Raw genomic sequence first — 13,418 nt, forward strand, 5'->3', positions numbered from 1 at the left:
AACTGGACCTGGAGCTGAGCTGCACCCTCCACAACTAAGACCGAAAGGACAACAAGTTGACTTGGAAAAAAGTCCTGAAAGTACACACTGTTCCCCAATAAAGTCCTGTTCCCCTTTGTCAATAAAGTATTTTTTTTAAAAAAAGTCTAAGAAAAACAGAAGCAGCCAAATCCTATCTCCAGAGATAATTAAAGTGTTTTATCTTTTTTGTCTGCTCATACACGTGTATGTTTTTGCAAAGTTGAGATCATATTATAGATATAGTATTGTCTCTTTACTTACTATTTTCTCTAGTATTTTATCAGCCCTTTCTCATGTCACTAAATACTTTGTAAAACAAGGATTTTAATAGCTGCATAATGTTCTGTCATATGGCAGTACCATGATTATTTAATCTTGCCCATGTTATTACAGTCATGCAGCAAAGGTAAGTAGTACTCTTGAAAGTGCTAGGAGTTGAGGATTCACTGATGATTGAAAACAGCTCTGAGGAATCTCAGACTCTCGTGGCAGAGACAACCTTCAACGTTATAGTGTGGTAAGGCTGCATTAGGGGGACATGCAGGCATCTGTCAGCTTGTAGGTAGCCATTTAGCCCATCAATAAGTGAGCATGACATTGCTCAAGGAGGGCAGGTGGGAAGAGAAGAGGAAAAAACCAAGGATGGCACCCGGAGAAACACTCAAATTTTTCTAATTTGGGAAACATTAAAATCTCCAGGTTCCCATTTCCAACCATACATTCCAGCTTATTTTTCTGTAGGTGCTCAAAACATTCAAGCTTGAACCATGCTTCTCCTCCCTACCAAATCCTTCACCCCTAAGAAGCCAAGCACATGGATGTGAATTACAAAATTAGATAGGTGGTCAGAGTGGGGGCGCTGAGAAGACAAGATGCCCAAGGGGAAGGACAAAATTGGAGAGGTCACCAGAGCCCAGGTCAGAGCCCAAGGAACCACACAGGTGACAGAGATTCACCTGTGGAGGAGGTGTCCTGAGCTGGTCTGAAACTCAAAGCTGACCAACCCAGGAGGGATTCAGGTTGACAAAGGTGGCAGGTTTTGGCTCTGTGGGCTCATAAGCCCATGCCAAAATGCCTACTGTCTTTGCTCCTTGTCTTTTGAAAGGTTGCCCCTCTCCTCCCTGATTGAGATGATTCCATTCTATGGGGCTTGCTCCTCTTCCTTTCTTTCCCGTCATTGTCAGGTACAGTCTGGGAGGTAATGTCATTGGACTTGTTCTGGAGTTGCTTCTAAACTGCATGTATGTGGCACATGTTGCCACATTTACAAAACCGGGAGTCCACCTGCCTAAGCACTGTCTCCCTCCCCTGATTCCTTAGCCTTTTCCCATGCGCTCCCTCTCCTCTGCTGTAACCACCCTGAGCCAGGTCTCCATTTCCCCTCCTCTGCTGGGTGGTACTATGCATGTAGGTCCAGTTGCTGACCACAGGTTCGATTCTTTAAGCCCTTTGCTCCCACAACACGCAGGGCTCATTCTAAGTGGAAGCAGGGAGAGAGGGGCAGGCTATTCCAGGACCTTCTACATGAGGATTTTTGAAGGGAAGCACAGAGGAAACCCATGGAGACTCAGCCACAGAAAGATTCACCATAGAAAAGTCAAAATGTTTGAGTTAGACTCAAGGCATTTCTTTTCTTAATCAACGTGTGTGTATATATGTGATGAGGATTATACTCTATAAGGTATCTGAGAAACCTATCGGCATTGGTGCTAGAGATAAAATGCACAGTTCCCGGATAAATGCTACTTTCTTAACATTGTTCCCTATAAATCCTAGAGCATCATCAAAGAAAAGGTATAAAATTTGACTTTGCTGCCTATAACTGATATCCTTTTAAGTATTCATTCATTTATCCATTTGAAAAACATCCATTGGGCTCCTACTGTGTATCAGGCATGTGCTAGGCACAGGGAATATGGTGCCGAGCAAAATCAGACATGGCTCCTTCTCTCCTGGAATTTAGTTTATCTCCAGAGACAGGAGCAAAAGAAAGAGGTGGTGAAGATAAAGAGCAATTTTTAAGACTGGATGAAAAGGGAAATTGGATTCCGTATGCCTGGTAAAGTAGAAAAAGGACAAGTGTGAAGGGAGTAAGTGACTGTGTTGGGTTGACAGGAACACTGGAACAGAACCTGTGTTTAATTCCATGAACAGGCCACAGTGAGGAAAATGATTGCTAAGGATGCTGAGACCCTCAACTGTGAAAGACAACAAGAATGTGGGACCCTCAACTGTGAAAGACTCAAACCTACATGTTTTTAGTTCTGAAGCTTTGTGTGACTGAGAAAACTTGAATTCCTAACCAAATGTCACAAAATATTTCCATACTTCACATTTACCATTAGAATTTTGGACTGTAAATCAAGAGGGTGGATTGTCTGTGTATGTGCCACAGTGCTGTCCAGAACCACTGTGCTAACTACCAAGCAGTAGAGCAAGTACCATGAATATCCCGAAATAGTCTGGTTTATTGCAGGTTTTTCTGGTTCACCTCGCTAACACCTTCTGCCTCTTGGTGTAGTACTAAGGGTTGCCCCGCAGGGGCAGCAAAAGATCAACAATAAGACGGTAGGATTTCCACGGAGCGGAGCAAGGGGGTTGAGCCCTCCAGCTCGTTTCTTCTGACAGGCTAACAGAATGTCATGGAAGGGTCTAAGCTCCGCCAAAGTCAGCAATGAGTTGGGAAGATCTTTGGATACGTTTTAAAACAATGGTGGATCAGACACAAAGCAAATCAAGGATCAATGAAATCAGTCTGGAAAGTATCTCAAGAAGGCAATACTATTTCATAGCATAGACTTGCTCTGAATCTGTAGTGTTTCAAAAGTTAGCCATCAGTTGTATGTGGTTACTGAGCACTTGATATGGTGCTGGTCTGAACTGGGATATGCTGTGAGTGTAAGATACACACTGGATTTTACTTAGTACTAAAAATAAGAGTATACAATGTCTCATTAATAATTATAGTGACTTCATGTCAAAATTATAATATTTTCGATATTTGGGGTTAAATAAAATATGCAATTAAATTAACTTTATTAATTTCTCCTCAGTTTTAAAAATGTGGCTGCTAGAAAATTAATTATTATATATGTGGCTCTCATTATATTTCTATTAGACAACACTAGCTCAAAATATTCCAGTTTTGGTGTCTTGAATGTATTTCTTGACTCAAAGATTACTTCACAAAGTAATTTCTATTTGATTTGACTTTAGTTGACTATTCGGAATGGAAGTGCATTAGGGTCTGAAATGATAATATGTTGGTTATTACGTCCCAATACAGAGATAATCTTTGAATTATTTAATGCATGATAAGAAAATGTTCTTTTTTTGTCTTACATTAAAGCTCCCTTCAGGGGGTTTAATGGGATAAAAATGCTCTGTTTTCTCAGAATTCTAGCAAATAAGAGGGCGAATGATCATAATAATGATCTCTAAATGAAGAAAAGTGATCTGATATGTAGTTTTATAAAGACTGTTCATGTAAGGTGTTGGGGGAGAAGTGTAGTAGGGAGGACTCCTGAAAATGAGACATCGTAGTACTTCAATGGATTCCTGAGAGATACTACGCTATATCCTCTTTGAAGATTTTTGAACATAGAGTAGATTCTCTGTGCTTTCGATCTTGGCTGAGGTTAGAAGAATTTAACTTGGTGCCATTTGAAGGGATTGTCCTAGAGCTGTTCATGGTTGCCAAAATTGGCGGCACATTATAATCACCTGGAGAGCTTTTAAAACTTCCAACTGCCCAGACCACACCCGGACCAATTAAACCTAGGGGTGAGACCCAGGTAGTTACCACATGCAACCAAGTTGGAAAACCACTGGGATGATTAAAAGTGTGGTCTCTGCAGTCAAACTGCCTGACTTCACATCCCAGTCCAGCCATTTCCTAGCCATGTGACCCTGGGCAAAATGCTTAACCTCTATGAACTCTTGTAGAAAAGGGATGATGAAAATAACATACTCTTATAGGATAGTCATGAGGTTTAAATAAGGTTATCTATGTAAACCAATTAATAAAAGTCAAGCATGGAGTAAGTTTTATAGCAATTATGATTAACAGCCTTCTTATTTTATATTAATTCTTCTGGAAGACATTCCCAGCCATGGTTCCCCCATATGACGCTTGTTCCACCTAGCGTGTGTGTTTCTTGTATTGCTACAACATTCCTTCATTCATACATGAATTCATTTCACACGTATTCATTAGCATCTTCTTTAACTACGAGTGTAACAGAAGATACAAAAGTACACACACTTGCCTCACCCCTTGAATTTAACTTCTCTCGTGTTTTCCCACTCAGATCGTAAGCATCATGAGCTATGAGACCATGTTGTATGATTGGCCAGCCCTAGCACCCAGCTACCCAGCGCTGCAGGTTGGAAACTGCAGGGCACCAGGATTGGAAGACTGGGTTTTGCCCCTTACAGGCTTGTCCCCAATAGGTGTGTTTCCTTATGTGTTACGTGGAGATAACCCATCCATGACTGGTGTGAAGATTACACGTCTGACCACAGGCCGTGGACACAGCTTTCAAATGTCCACTCTCAGGTCCTCAGAAAGCACTGCCGCACGCGCCCACCAGGGGGCAGCAGGTGGCAGCCTAGCGTCCAGTCGCGGTCTACGTCAGGACTCGCGCCCCGGCGCGTGACCGTGACCTAGGGCGACCGGGAGGCGGTGACCAGCCCGACTGGCTGGCGGCGCGGCGGGAGTACCCAGGGCGGCGCGATGGGTGCCGAGACCTCCGGGAGAGAGCCGGCGCTGCGGGAGCTCGTGCGCGAGGCCGAGACCAGCTTGCTGGAGTGCAAGGTGTGCTTTGAGAGGTTCGGTCACCGCCAGCAGCGGCGCCCACGCAACCTGCCCTGCGGCCACGTGGTCTGCCTGGCCTGCGTGGCCGCCTTGGCGCACCCGCGGACGCTGGCCCTCGAGTGCCCATTCTGCCGGAGGGCCTGCCGCGGCTGCGACACCAGCGACTGCCTGCCAGTGCTGCACCTCCTGGAGCTCCTGGGCTCCGCGCTTCGCCCAGCCCCGGCTGCCCACCGCTCTGCCCCCTGCGGCCCCGGGACCCTCATCTGCCACCACGCCTTCGGCGGCTGGGGAACCCTGGTCAACCCCACTGGTCTGGCGCTGTGTCCCAAGACGGGACGGGTAGTGGTGGTGCACGACGGCGAGAGGCGGGTCAAGATCTTTGATTCTGGGGGAGGATGTGCTCATCAGTTTGGAGAGAAGGGGGACGCTGCCCAGGACATTAAGTACCCACTTGATGTCACCGTCACCAACGACTGCCATGTGGTTGTCACCGACGCTGGCGACCGCTCCATCAAAGTGTTTGATTTTTTTGGCCAGATCAAGCTTATCATTGGAGGCCAGTTCTCCTTGCCTTGGGGTGTGGAGATCACCCCTCAGAATGGGGTCGTAGTGACTGATGCGGAGGCAGGGTCCTTGCACCTTCTAGAAGTGGACTTTCTGGAAGGGGTCCTCCGGAGAACAGAAAGGTTGCAAGCCCATCTGTGCAGTCCGCGAGGTGTAGCGGTGTCTTGGCTCACCGGGGCCATTGCGGTCCTAGAGCGCCCCCTGGCGCTGGGGACTGGGGTCTGCAGCACCACGGTGAAGGTGTTCAGCGCAAGTATGCAGCTCATCGGCCAGGTGGATACCTTTGGGCTGAGCCTCTTCTTCCCCTCCAAAATCACTGCTTCCGCTGTGACCTTCGATTACCAGGGGAATGTGATTGTCGCCGATACTTCCAGTCAGGCTGTCCTATGCTTAGGGAAACCTGAGGAGTTTCCAGTATTGAAACCCATTATCACCCATGGGCTTTCCCATCCTGTGGCACTGACCTTCACCAAGGAGAATTCTCTTCTTGTGCTGGATAGTGCAGCCCATTCTGTAAAAGTCTACAAGGTTGACTGGGGGTGATGGGAGTGGTGTGGGTACTGGAACTTGGAATCAGAAGCCCTGGAGCTGCCACTAATGAATTGTATAAGTGGATAAATTAATCTCATCTACCCAATAGGGATCATTATAAGTGGCTAGCAGACTTTCAAAGATTGGCAATTATTAAATAATAATGAAATTAACATTTATTGAGTATGTACTCCCTTTGCTAATAAATTTGAAAATATTAGCTCGTTTAATCTTTAACAGATACCTAATGAGGTATTGTCTATTGTTAATCCCATTTTAGAGATGAAAAAACTGAGACCCAGAGAACTGAAGTGACTTAGCCAAGGTCACTTGCTCTTAAATAAGTTCAGGGGGAAAATGTGAATGTATATCATTGCTAAGTGTACACTGTTTAAAAGGAGCCATTTATTTTAGTTGGATGCACAGAGAAAGGAGACTTTATAGAGAGTTCAAAAGAAAAAGGGTTTTATGGTGAGCATCAGCTTAGTTAAACTTGCAACTTCCCTGATGGCACATTGGATGGAGTTACTATGGACCCCGAGTTACTTGAATAAGAAAAACAGTTGAACTTCTCATTCAGAAGGTAAATATGTCTTTTAGTACCTGTATCTCCCCCACTGTAGGTGCTCAGGAAATAGTACTTGGTTGGTTAAGGCCTGTGTTGGTGTAAGTTCTAAACTGCAGAACACACTACATTTATATTAGTTTAGAGGGCTAGATGATATACCTGTTACATGTTTATGTTAATACAGAGTCACCACAATCGGTTCATGGTAAAAATGATTTTGCCAGCCTTTTTATAATCAGTTGTAACCTGAAGTACTTTTGTGATGGGGTTTTTCTCTGTGCAGTTTGAATTTGTCCCATGTGTTGCAAACACTGTATGCTCAAAAAGTACTTCCCTTGATCCTAAGTGAGCATTTAGGCCATGAACACTGAAATACTTCTTAAGTTGAAGTATAGTCTTGACTAAGATAATGCCTGCTTAATGTTGCAGTTGATGAAATGAATGGAAATTTCAGGTGGAACAGCCAGTTCATTATAAGTTGCGCATGTTTTCAAAAGATTTTTATTAAGAATGTAGCTAACATACAATATTATATTAGTTTCAGGGGTACACCATAGTTATGCAACATTTACATATCTAAAGAAGTGATCACCATGGTAAGTTCAGCAACCATCTGACACCATACCACGTTATCACAATGTTACTGACTATATTCCCCATGCTGTACATTACATCCCCATGACTTACTTGTTTTATACCTACTTGTTTTATACCTTGTTTTATACCTTGAATATACCTTATTCCCCTTCTCCTCTTTCCCCCTTTTAAAATTTATCAATTACAGTTGACATTCAATATTTTTGTGTAATTTCAGGTGTATGGCATAGTGGTTAGACATTTATATAATTTAAGAAGAAGTGATCCCCTTGACTAGTCTAGTACCCACCTAGCACTATACACAATTATGACCATGTCATTTTCTATATTTCCTATGTTTTACTTTACATCCCCATGACTATTCTATAACTACCAATTTGTACTTTTTAATACCTTCACATTTTCACCCTGCCAATTCCCCCAACTATTACCCCAACCCCTTCTCATCTATCACAATAAATCTAGTACCCATCTGATAACATACATAGTTATTACAATATTATTGACTATATTTCTTTTTTTTCTTTTTTTAATATTTTTATTGGGGAAGAGAAACAGGATTTTATTGGGGAACAGTGTGTACTTCCAGGACTTTTTTCCAAGTCAAGTTGTTGTCCTTTCAATCTTAGTTGTGGAGGGCGCAGCTCAGCTCCAGGTCCAGTTGCCGTTGCTAGTTGCAGGGGGCGCTGCCCACCATCCCTTGCGGGACTCGAGGAATTGAACTGGCAAACTTGTGGTTGAGAGCCCACTGGCCCATGTGGGAATCGAACCAGCAGCCTTCGGAGTTATGAGCACGGAGCTCTAACCGCCTGAGCCACCGGGCCGGCCCCTTGACTATATTTCTTATGCTATACCCTACATCCCCATGATTACTGTGTAACAATCAATTTGTACTTAATTTCTTCTCCTTCACCCTCACCCTCAACCCCCCTCCCATCTGGCAACCATCAAAATGTTTTCTATATCTGTGAGTTTGTTCCCGTTTTGTTTGTTAATTTTGTTCTTAGATTCCACATATAAGAAAAATCACATTGCATCTGTCTTTCTCTGTCTTACACTCCACTCAGCATAACACCATCTAGGTCCATCCATTCTGGTACAGATGGCAAGAACCCATTCCTTTCCATGGCTGAGAAATATTCCTTCGTATGTATGAACCACCTCCTCTTTATCCATTCTTCCATTAACAGATACTCAAGCTGCCTCCACATCTTGTCCGTTGTAAACAATGCTGCAATGAACATATGGATGCACATGTCCCCTCGAAGTAGTTTGGGTTTCTTCAGATAAATACCCAAAAGTGGGATTACTGGGTCCTTCATTGTCTCTTCTTACAGCTTTCATTTTAGTCTATTTTTTTCTGGCATAAGTATTGCTAACCCAGCTGTTTTTTATTTTTTTCATTTCCATTTTCATGAAATATCTTTATCCATCCCTTTACTTTCTGTCTGTATGTGTCTTTCAATCTGAAGTGAGTCCCTGGTAGGCAGCATATGTGCGGGTTTTGTTTCCTTATCCATTCAGGCCTCCTGTGCCTTTTGATTGGAACATTTAATACATTTACATTGAAAGTAACTGTTATAGATATGTAGGTATTGCCATTTCATTATTCATAATTTTGATTTATTTTATTTTATTGCCATCTTAAAGAAGTCCCTCTGACATTCCTTGTAATACTGGTTTGGTGGTGATGAACTCCTTTAGCTTTTTCTTGTCTGGGAAGCTCTTTATCTGTCCTTCGATTTTGAATGATAGCTTTGCTGGGTACAGTAGTCTTGGTTGTAGGTCCTAACTTTTCATCGTGTTATATATTTCCTGCCAATCCATTCTGGGCCTGCAAAATTTCTGTTGAAAAATCAGCTGACAGGCTTTTGGGAGCTCCTTTTTAAGTTACTAGTTGCGTTTCTCTTGTTGCTTTTAGGATTCTTTCTTTGTCTTTAACCTTTGCCATTTTAATTATGTGTCTAGGTGTGGGTCTGTTTGGAATCATCCTGTTTGGGACTCTCTGTGCTTCCTGGACTTGTGTGGCTATTTTCACCAGGTTAGCAAAGTTTTCAGTCATTATTTCTTCAAATATGTTCTCAATCTCTTGCTTTCTGTCTTCTCCTTCTGGTACTCCTATGATGTGAATATTGTTGATGATGTCCCAGAGGTCTCTATAAACTATCCTCATAGGGTTGTTTTTGGATACTTTTTTCTTTTTGCTATTCTCATTAAGTATTTTATGTTACCTTGTCTTCCAAATCGCTGATTCGATCCTCTGCTTCATCTAGTCTGCTAGTGATTCCTTCTAGTGAGTTCTTCATTTCTTTTATTGTATTCTTCACTTTTGATTGATTCTTTTTTATGGTTTCAGTGTCCTTTTTTATGCCTGCTTTCTTTCTGTTGAATTTTCACTATGTTCCTTGAGCATCCTTATAACCATTGTTTTGAACTCTATCTGTGGTAGGTGTTTGCCTCCATTTTGTTTAGTTCTTTTTCTGGATTTTCCCCCTGTCTTTTCATTTGTGATGCATTTCTTTTTTTTCATCCCCCTTTTTTCCACCTCCCCCCCACTCTGGTTCAAGCCGTTGTTTCTCAGTCTAGTTGTGTAGGACACAGCTCCCTGACCCATGCTGGTATTATGACCCTTGTGCTCCCCCCGGCTGAGGCAATGGGTCGCCAGGCATCAGTCAGCTGCTCACAGCAGCTCATGGCAGCTCTTGCTGGCTGCCAGCCACTCACCATGGCTACTGGCCACTCATGCTGGCCACCAGCCACTCTTGGCAGCACATGGTAGCCCACGGCAGCCCATGGCAGCACACAGCAGCCCACAGCAGCACACAGCAGCTCACGCCAAACTCGGGCTGCTCACAACAGTCCAGCTCCAGGGAGAGCTGTTGTTCACGATCTTAGCTGTAGAGGGCGCAGCTCACTGGCCCATGTGGGAATCAAACCAGGAGCCTTCGGTGATAGGAGCATGGCGCTCCAACCGCCTCAGCCTCCAGACTGGCCCTGGGATGCATTTCTTTGTTTCCTTATTTTGGCTGCCTCTCTGTGTTTGTTTCTATGTATTAGGTAGATCTGCTATGTCTCCCAGTCTTGGTCAGGTAGCCTTATGTATTAGGTGTCCTGTGGGGCCCAGTGACACAGTCTCCCTGGTCACCTGCACCAGGTGCTCCAGGAGTGTCTCTTGTGTGCTTTGTGTGTGCTTGCCTCTTATAGTTGAGCCTTGATTGCTATTGGCACGTCAGTGTGTGGGATTGACCCTCAGAATGACTGGCTGTGGGGTTTGGCCACAACCACAGCTTATGGGCTACTGTGCAGGAGGCTTACCCCATGGACCAGGATTCACCCCAGCAGGCTCTGGTGCCTGTTGATCACCCTTTGTGTGTGCCACTTGTGGGGCTAATTGGGTGGTGCTCTGCTGTGGTCTGAAGTCAACCTCCAAGTATAATGGTTCTGGGGCTTCTTGGGAGGGGCTCCAGTGCAGGTCCAGGTCAGCCACTGCTTGTGACTGGCCAGGGTCTACCTGGTGGAAGCTACAAAGCGATCCACATTTGTTTGTTGCCTGTGCTAAACCTAGAGGTGCATAGGAGAGGTGACACTGCAAACAGGGGACGGCTGTCACCAGTACCAGAACTGGGGTAACTCTACAAAAAGTCGGGACACCCAGAGGCCTGCTATCACCTGCCAGCTCCCTTAAGGTTCTGCCACTGATAAAGCCTCATGTGATTCGTGAGTTAAGTGAGGCAGGGTCTCAGGGAACACTACAGTGGGAAGAGTAGTGATCATTAGGTTAATGTCAATTCTGGTTTGGTGCCAGTGCTGAACCTGGAGTGACTTGGCAAAAGTCTCAGAGCACACTGACGCCAGTCGCTGCCTGCCTGGGGCCCATGGACTCACGGGAGGGGCTGGCTGCTCTCGGAGAATGTGCCTCTGGTGGTTTGGAGAGTTGGGTAGGGTAGCATCCCAGCTGGGTCAACAGGTGCAGCAGTTTAACTCACCAGGCCAATCAGATTTAGATTTGGCCTGTGGGGGCGGGCTCAACATTGGAAAGATGGTGCCCACCTGCCGGCTGCACGGGAAGAAGAACCCTCATCAGGAAAATGCCGACTGTCCTCCCATCCTTTTCCTGAGGCCACACTCCTCAATTTGCTCTCCATATGTCTCCAAGGCCCCCCAAATCACCATCCCACCGCTGGAGCCCAAGGTGAGTGCCTACCAGTGAGTGAATCTGTGTGAGGGCTGCTTAAGAGGACGTCTGGGTTTCCCACAGCCTTCCATCCCACTGAATCCCCACTGCTTTTCACAGCCAGATGTTGTGGGGGCACCTCTTCCCTACACCAGTACTCTGGACTCAGGAGGCCAGTGTGGGGCTGGGGTCCCTCCCTCCTCTGGGGGTAACCTCTGCAGCCAAAGTATCCCTCCTGATTCTCAACTGCCACAGGGAGGTTCGGGGCTCATTCCGCATCTCTGCCCCTTCTACCAGTCTCCACATGCCTTCTTTATATTTTTAATTATAGGACTTCTGTTCGGCTAGATTTCAGATGGTTCTCCAGGTTGATTGTTCTATAATTTAGCTGTAATTTTAAGATGTTCAAGGAAGGAAGCAGGCACAGCGTTTATTTACTCCACCATCTTGGATCTCCATATGTTGTGCATTTTTAGCTAATGTAAATATCTAAGAGTTTAGGGCTATTGGAATAGTACCAAATAACTGGCACCTCAGAAACAGCAATATTTTCTCAAAGAAAATATTGGTTTTGAAAGGTGAGAGTTTGCTTCAGTTAATAGCTGATGCTTCATCAACAACAGGATTCTGTTATAACAAGAGATTTAGAGCTAAAAGAGGGAGCTTGGTTCCCACGCCAGTCCACAACAGCCCATTTTGCTTCAGTGCTCTCGCACTAATAGTAAGATTTCAGGCACGCTGAGCCACCATTTGTCAGTGCCTTGCAAATTGGGATTCTGGGGACAACCCCCATCCCCACACCCATAAAAGTCACCCTTAGGTTGGTGACTTCATAGGTATTCATTGTGTAACAGGAAAAGTTGTCTCAGGTGGAGCTATGTGTTTAGACTTGATCATTTGTAGGTATAGCCTTAGATCTTTAAAAGGTTTTCCTTAGGAATAATGACATTTTAATGGCTTTGGGGTTAGTTGAGCCAATTCAAGGGACTTTCTCCTATTTGGAATTATCAGTGGCATCATCTTTCGCTATAGAGACAGCACTCAGAAGAAAGGTGTGGAACATGCAGCATATGTGGTGTGTGACTAAGGTATTGCTTCCTCATCGGTTACCCCACCGGAAGAGTGGGGTGTGAATCCCTGAAATGATGTGGAAGCAAGTCAGAGAGGTGATAAACAAGTGACTGCTACCTCTCCTTGGTAGATTATCAGGCTGGGGAATGGGTGGGGCAGGATATGCAACATAAAGAGAAAACAACTATTCCCAGGAATGGTATAATGAGGGGAAGATGTAAAGCTGCCTGTTCTTGATCTCCAAGCATGCACACGGCGAGGGAACAGTTTCAGTGACCTGCAAGGCAGATGCCAAATTCATCTTCTGGGCTGTGTTCTTTAAAGCAAGTTGATTAAAGGGCTTGAGACATCTCACATTGAATTCAGGTTGTCAGAAGAATTGGAGAGTCTGAGACAGGAAGAAATAATGCAGTGAAAAATAAAAGGTTCCAAGGTGATGGAGGAAAGTTGGAATGATTCCCCAGAGATCGGAGACAAAAGAATGTGACCAGGAGTAAGTGGAGAAGGAGAAGAAACAGGCTCGTCCTGAATGTTCCCCTCAAACATATGCCTTTAGGCCAGCACTACCCACCATGCGCCATCTGGTGCGTCCATAAAAGCAAGAGCAGACACTTTGGCTCCTGTCTCAGCAGTCCTCGTATCACCTTCCATCTGTTCCAGTTTTGCCCAATTCCTGATCCTTGGATCGCCTCCTGTTTTTGCCCTTGTTCTGCCCTTTGGACTTGCCACCTGGACTTGGTTTTCTCAATTTTTTTTCCTCAACATTTTCTAGGGACTTTGGTTCAGATTCATAAGTCTCCCCTCTAGCAAGTCTCATTCTGGATCCCAAGGCCCAAACATTACCATTTTGCTAGGGCCTCATCTAGACCTTTCCCAGCCCCTCATTAAGTATGGTGAAAACCCCACCAAAAGTGAATTATGCACCTTTTGAGGAAGAAGCAGTATATCCCATGAACCATAGAAAAATGAAGAAGAGCCACTGATGATAGCTGATATAATCACCCTTACACTTGCCACAGAAAGAAGATATGTATATTGGTGTTTAGTGCTCCACTAATAGTGACACTCTATGGTGG

At 44.8% G+C, this 13,418-nt stretch overlaps 1 protein-coding gene across 1 annotated transcript; it reads left to right on the top strand.

Annotated features, from left to right (window-relative positions):
* The first annotated feature begins 4,661 nt into the window (after positions 1–4,661).
* On the top strand, positions 4,662–6,152 carry NHLRC1 (NHL repeat containing E3 ubiquitin protein ligase 1). The gene has a single exon (XM_033113346.1). The coding sequence runs from the start codon at positions 4,757–4,759 to the stop codon at positions 5,942–5,944; it is 1,188 nt and encodes a 395-aa protein (XP_032969237.1). The 5' UTR covers positions 4,662–4,756; the 3' UTR covers positions 5,945–6,152.
* The last annotated feature ends 7,266 nt before the right edge of the window (positions 6,153–13,418 follow it).

Source organism: Rhinolophus ferrumequinum, chromosome 9, assembly GCF_004115265.2.
Source record: "Rhinolophus ferrumequinum isolate MPI-CBG mRhiFer1 chromosome 9, mRhiFer1_v1.p, whole genome shotgun sequence".
NCBI classification, from domain to species: Eukaryota; Metazoa; Chordata; class Mammalia; order Chiroptera; family Rhinolophidae; genus Rhinolophus; species Rhinolophus ferrumequinum.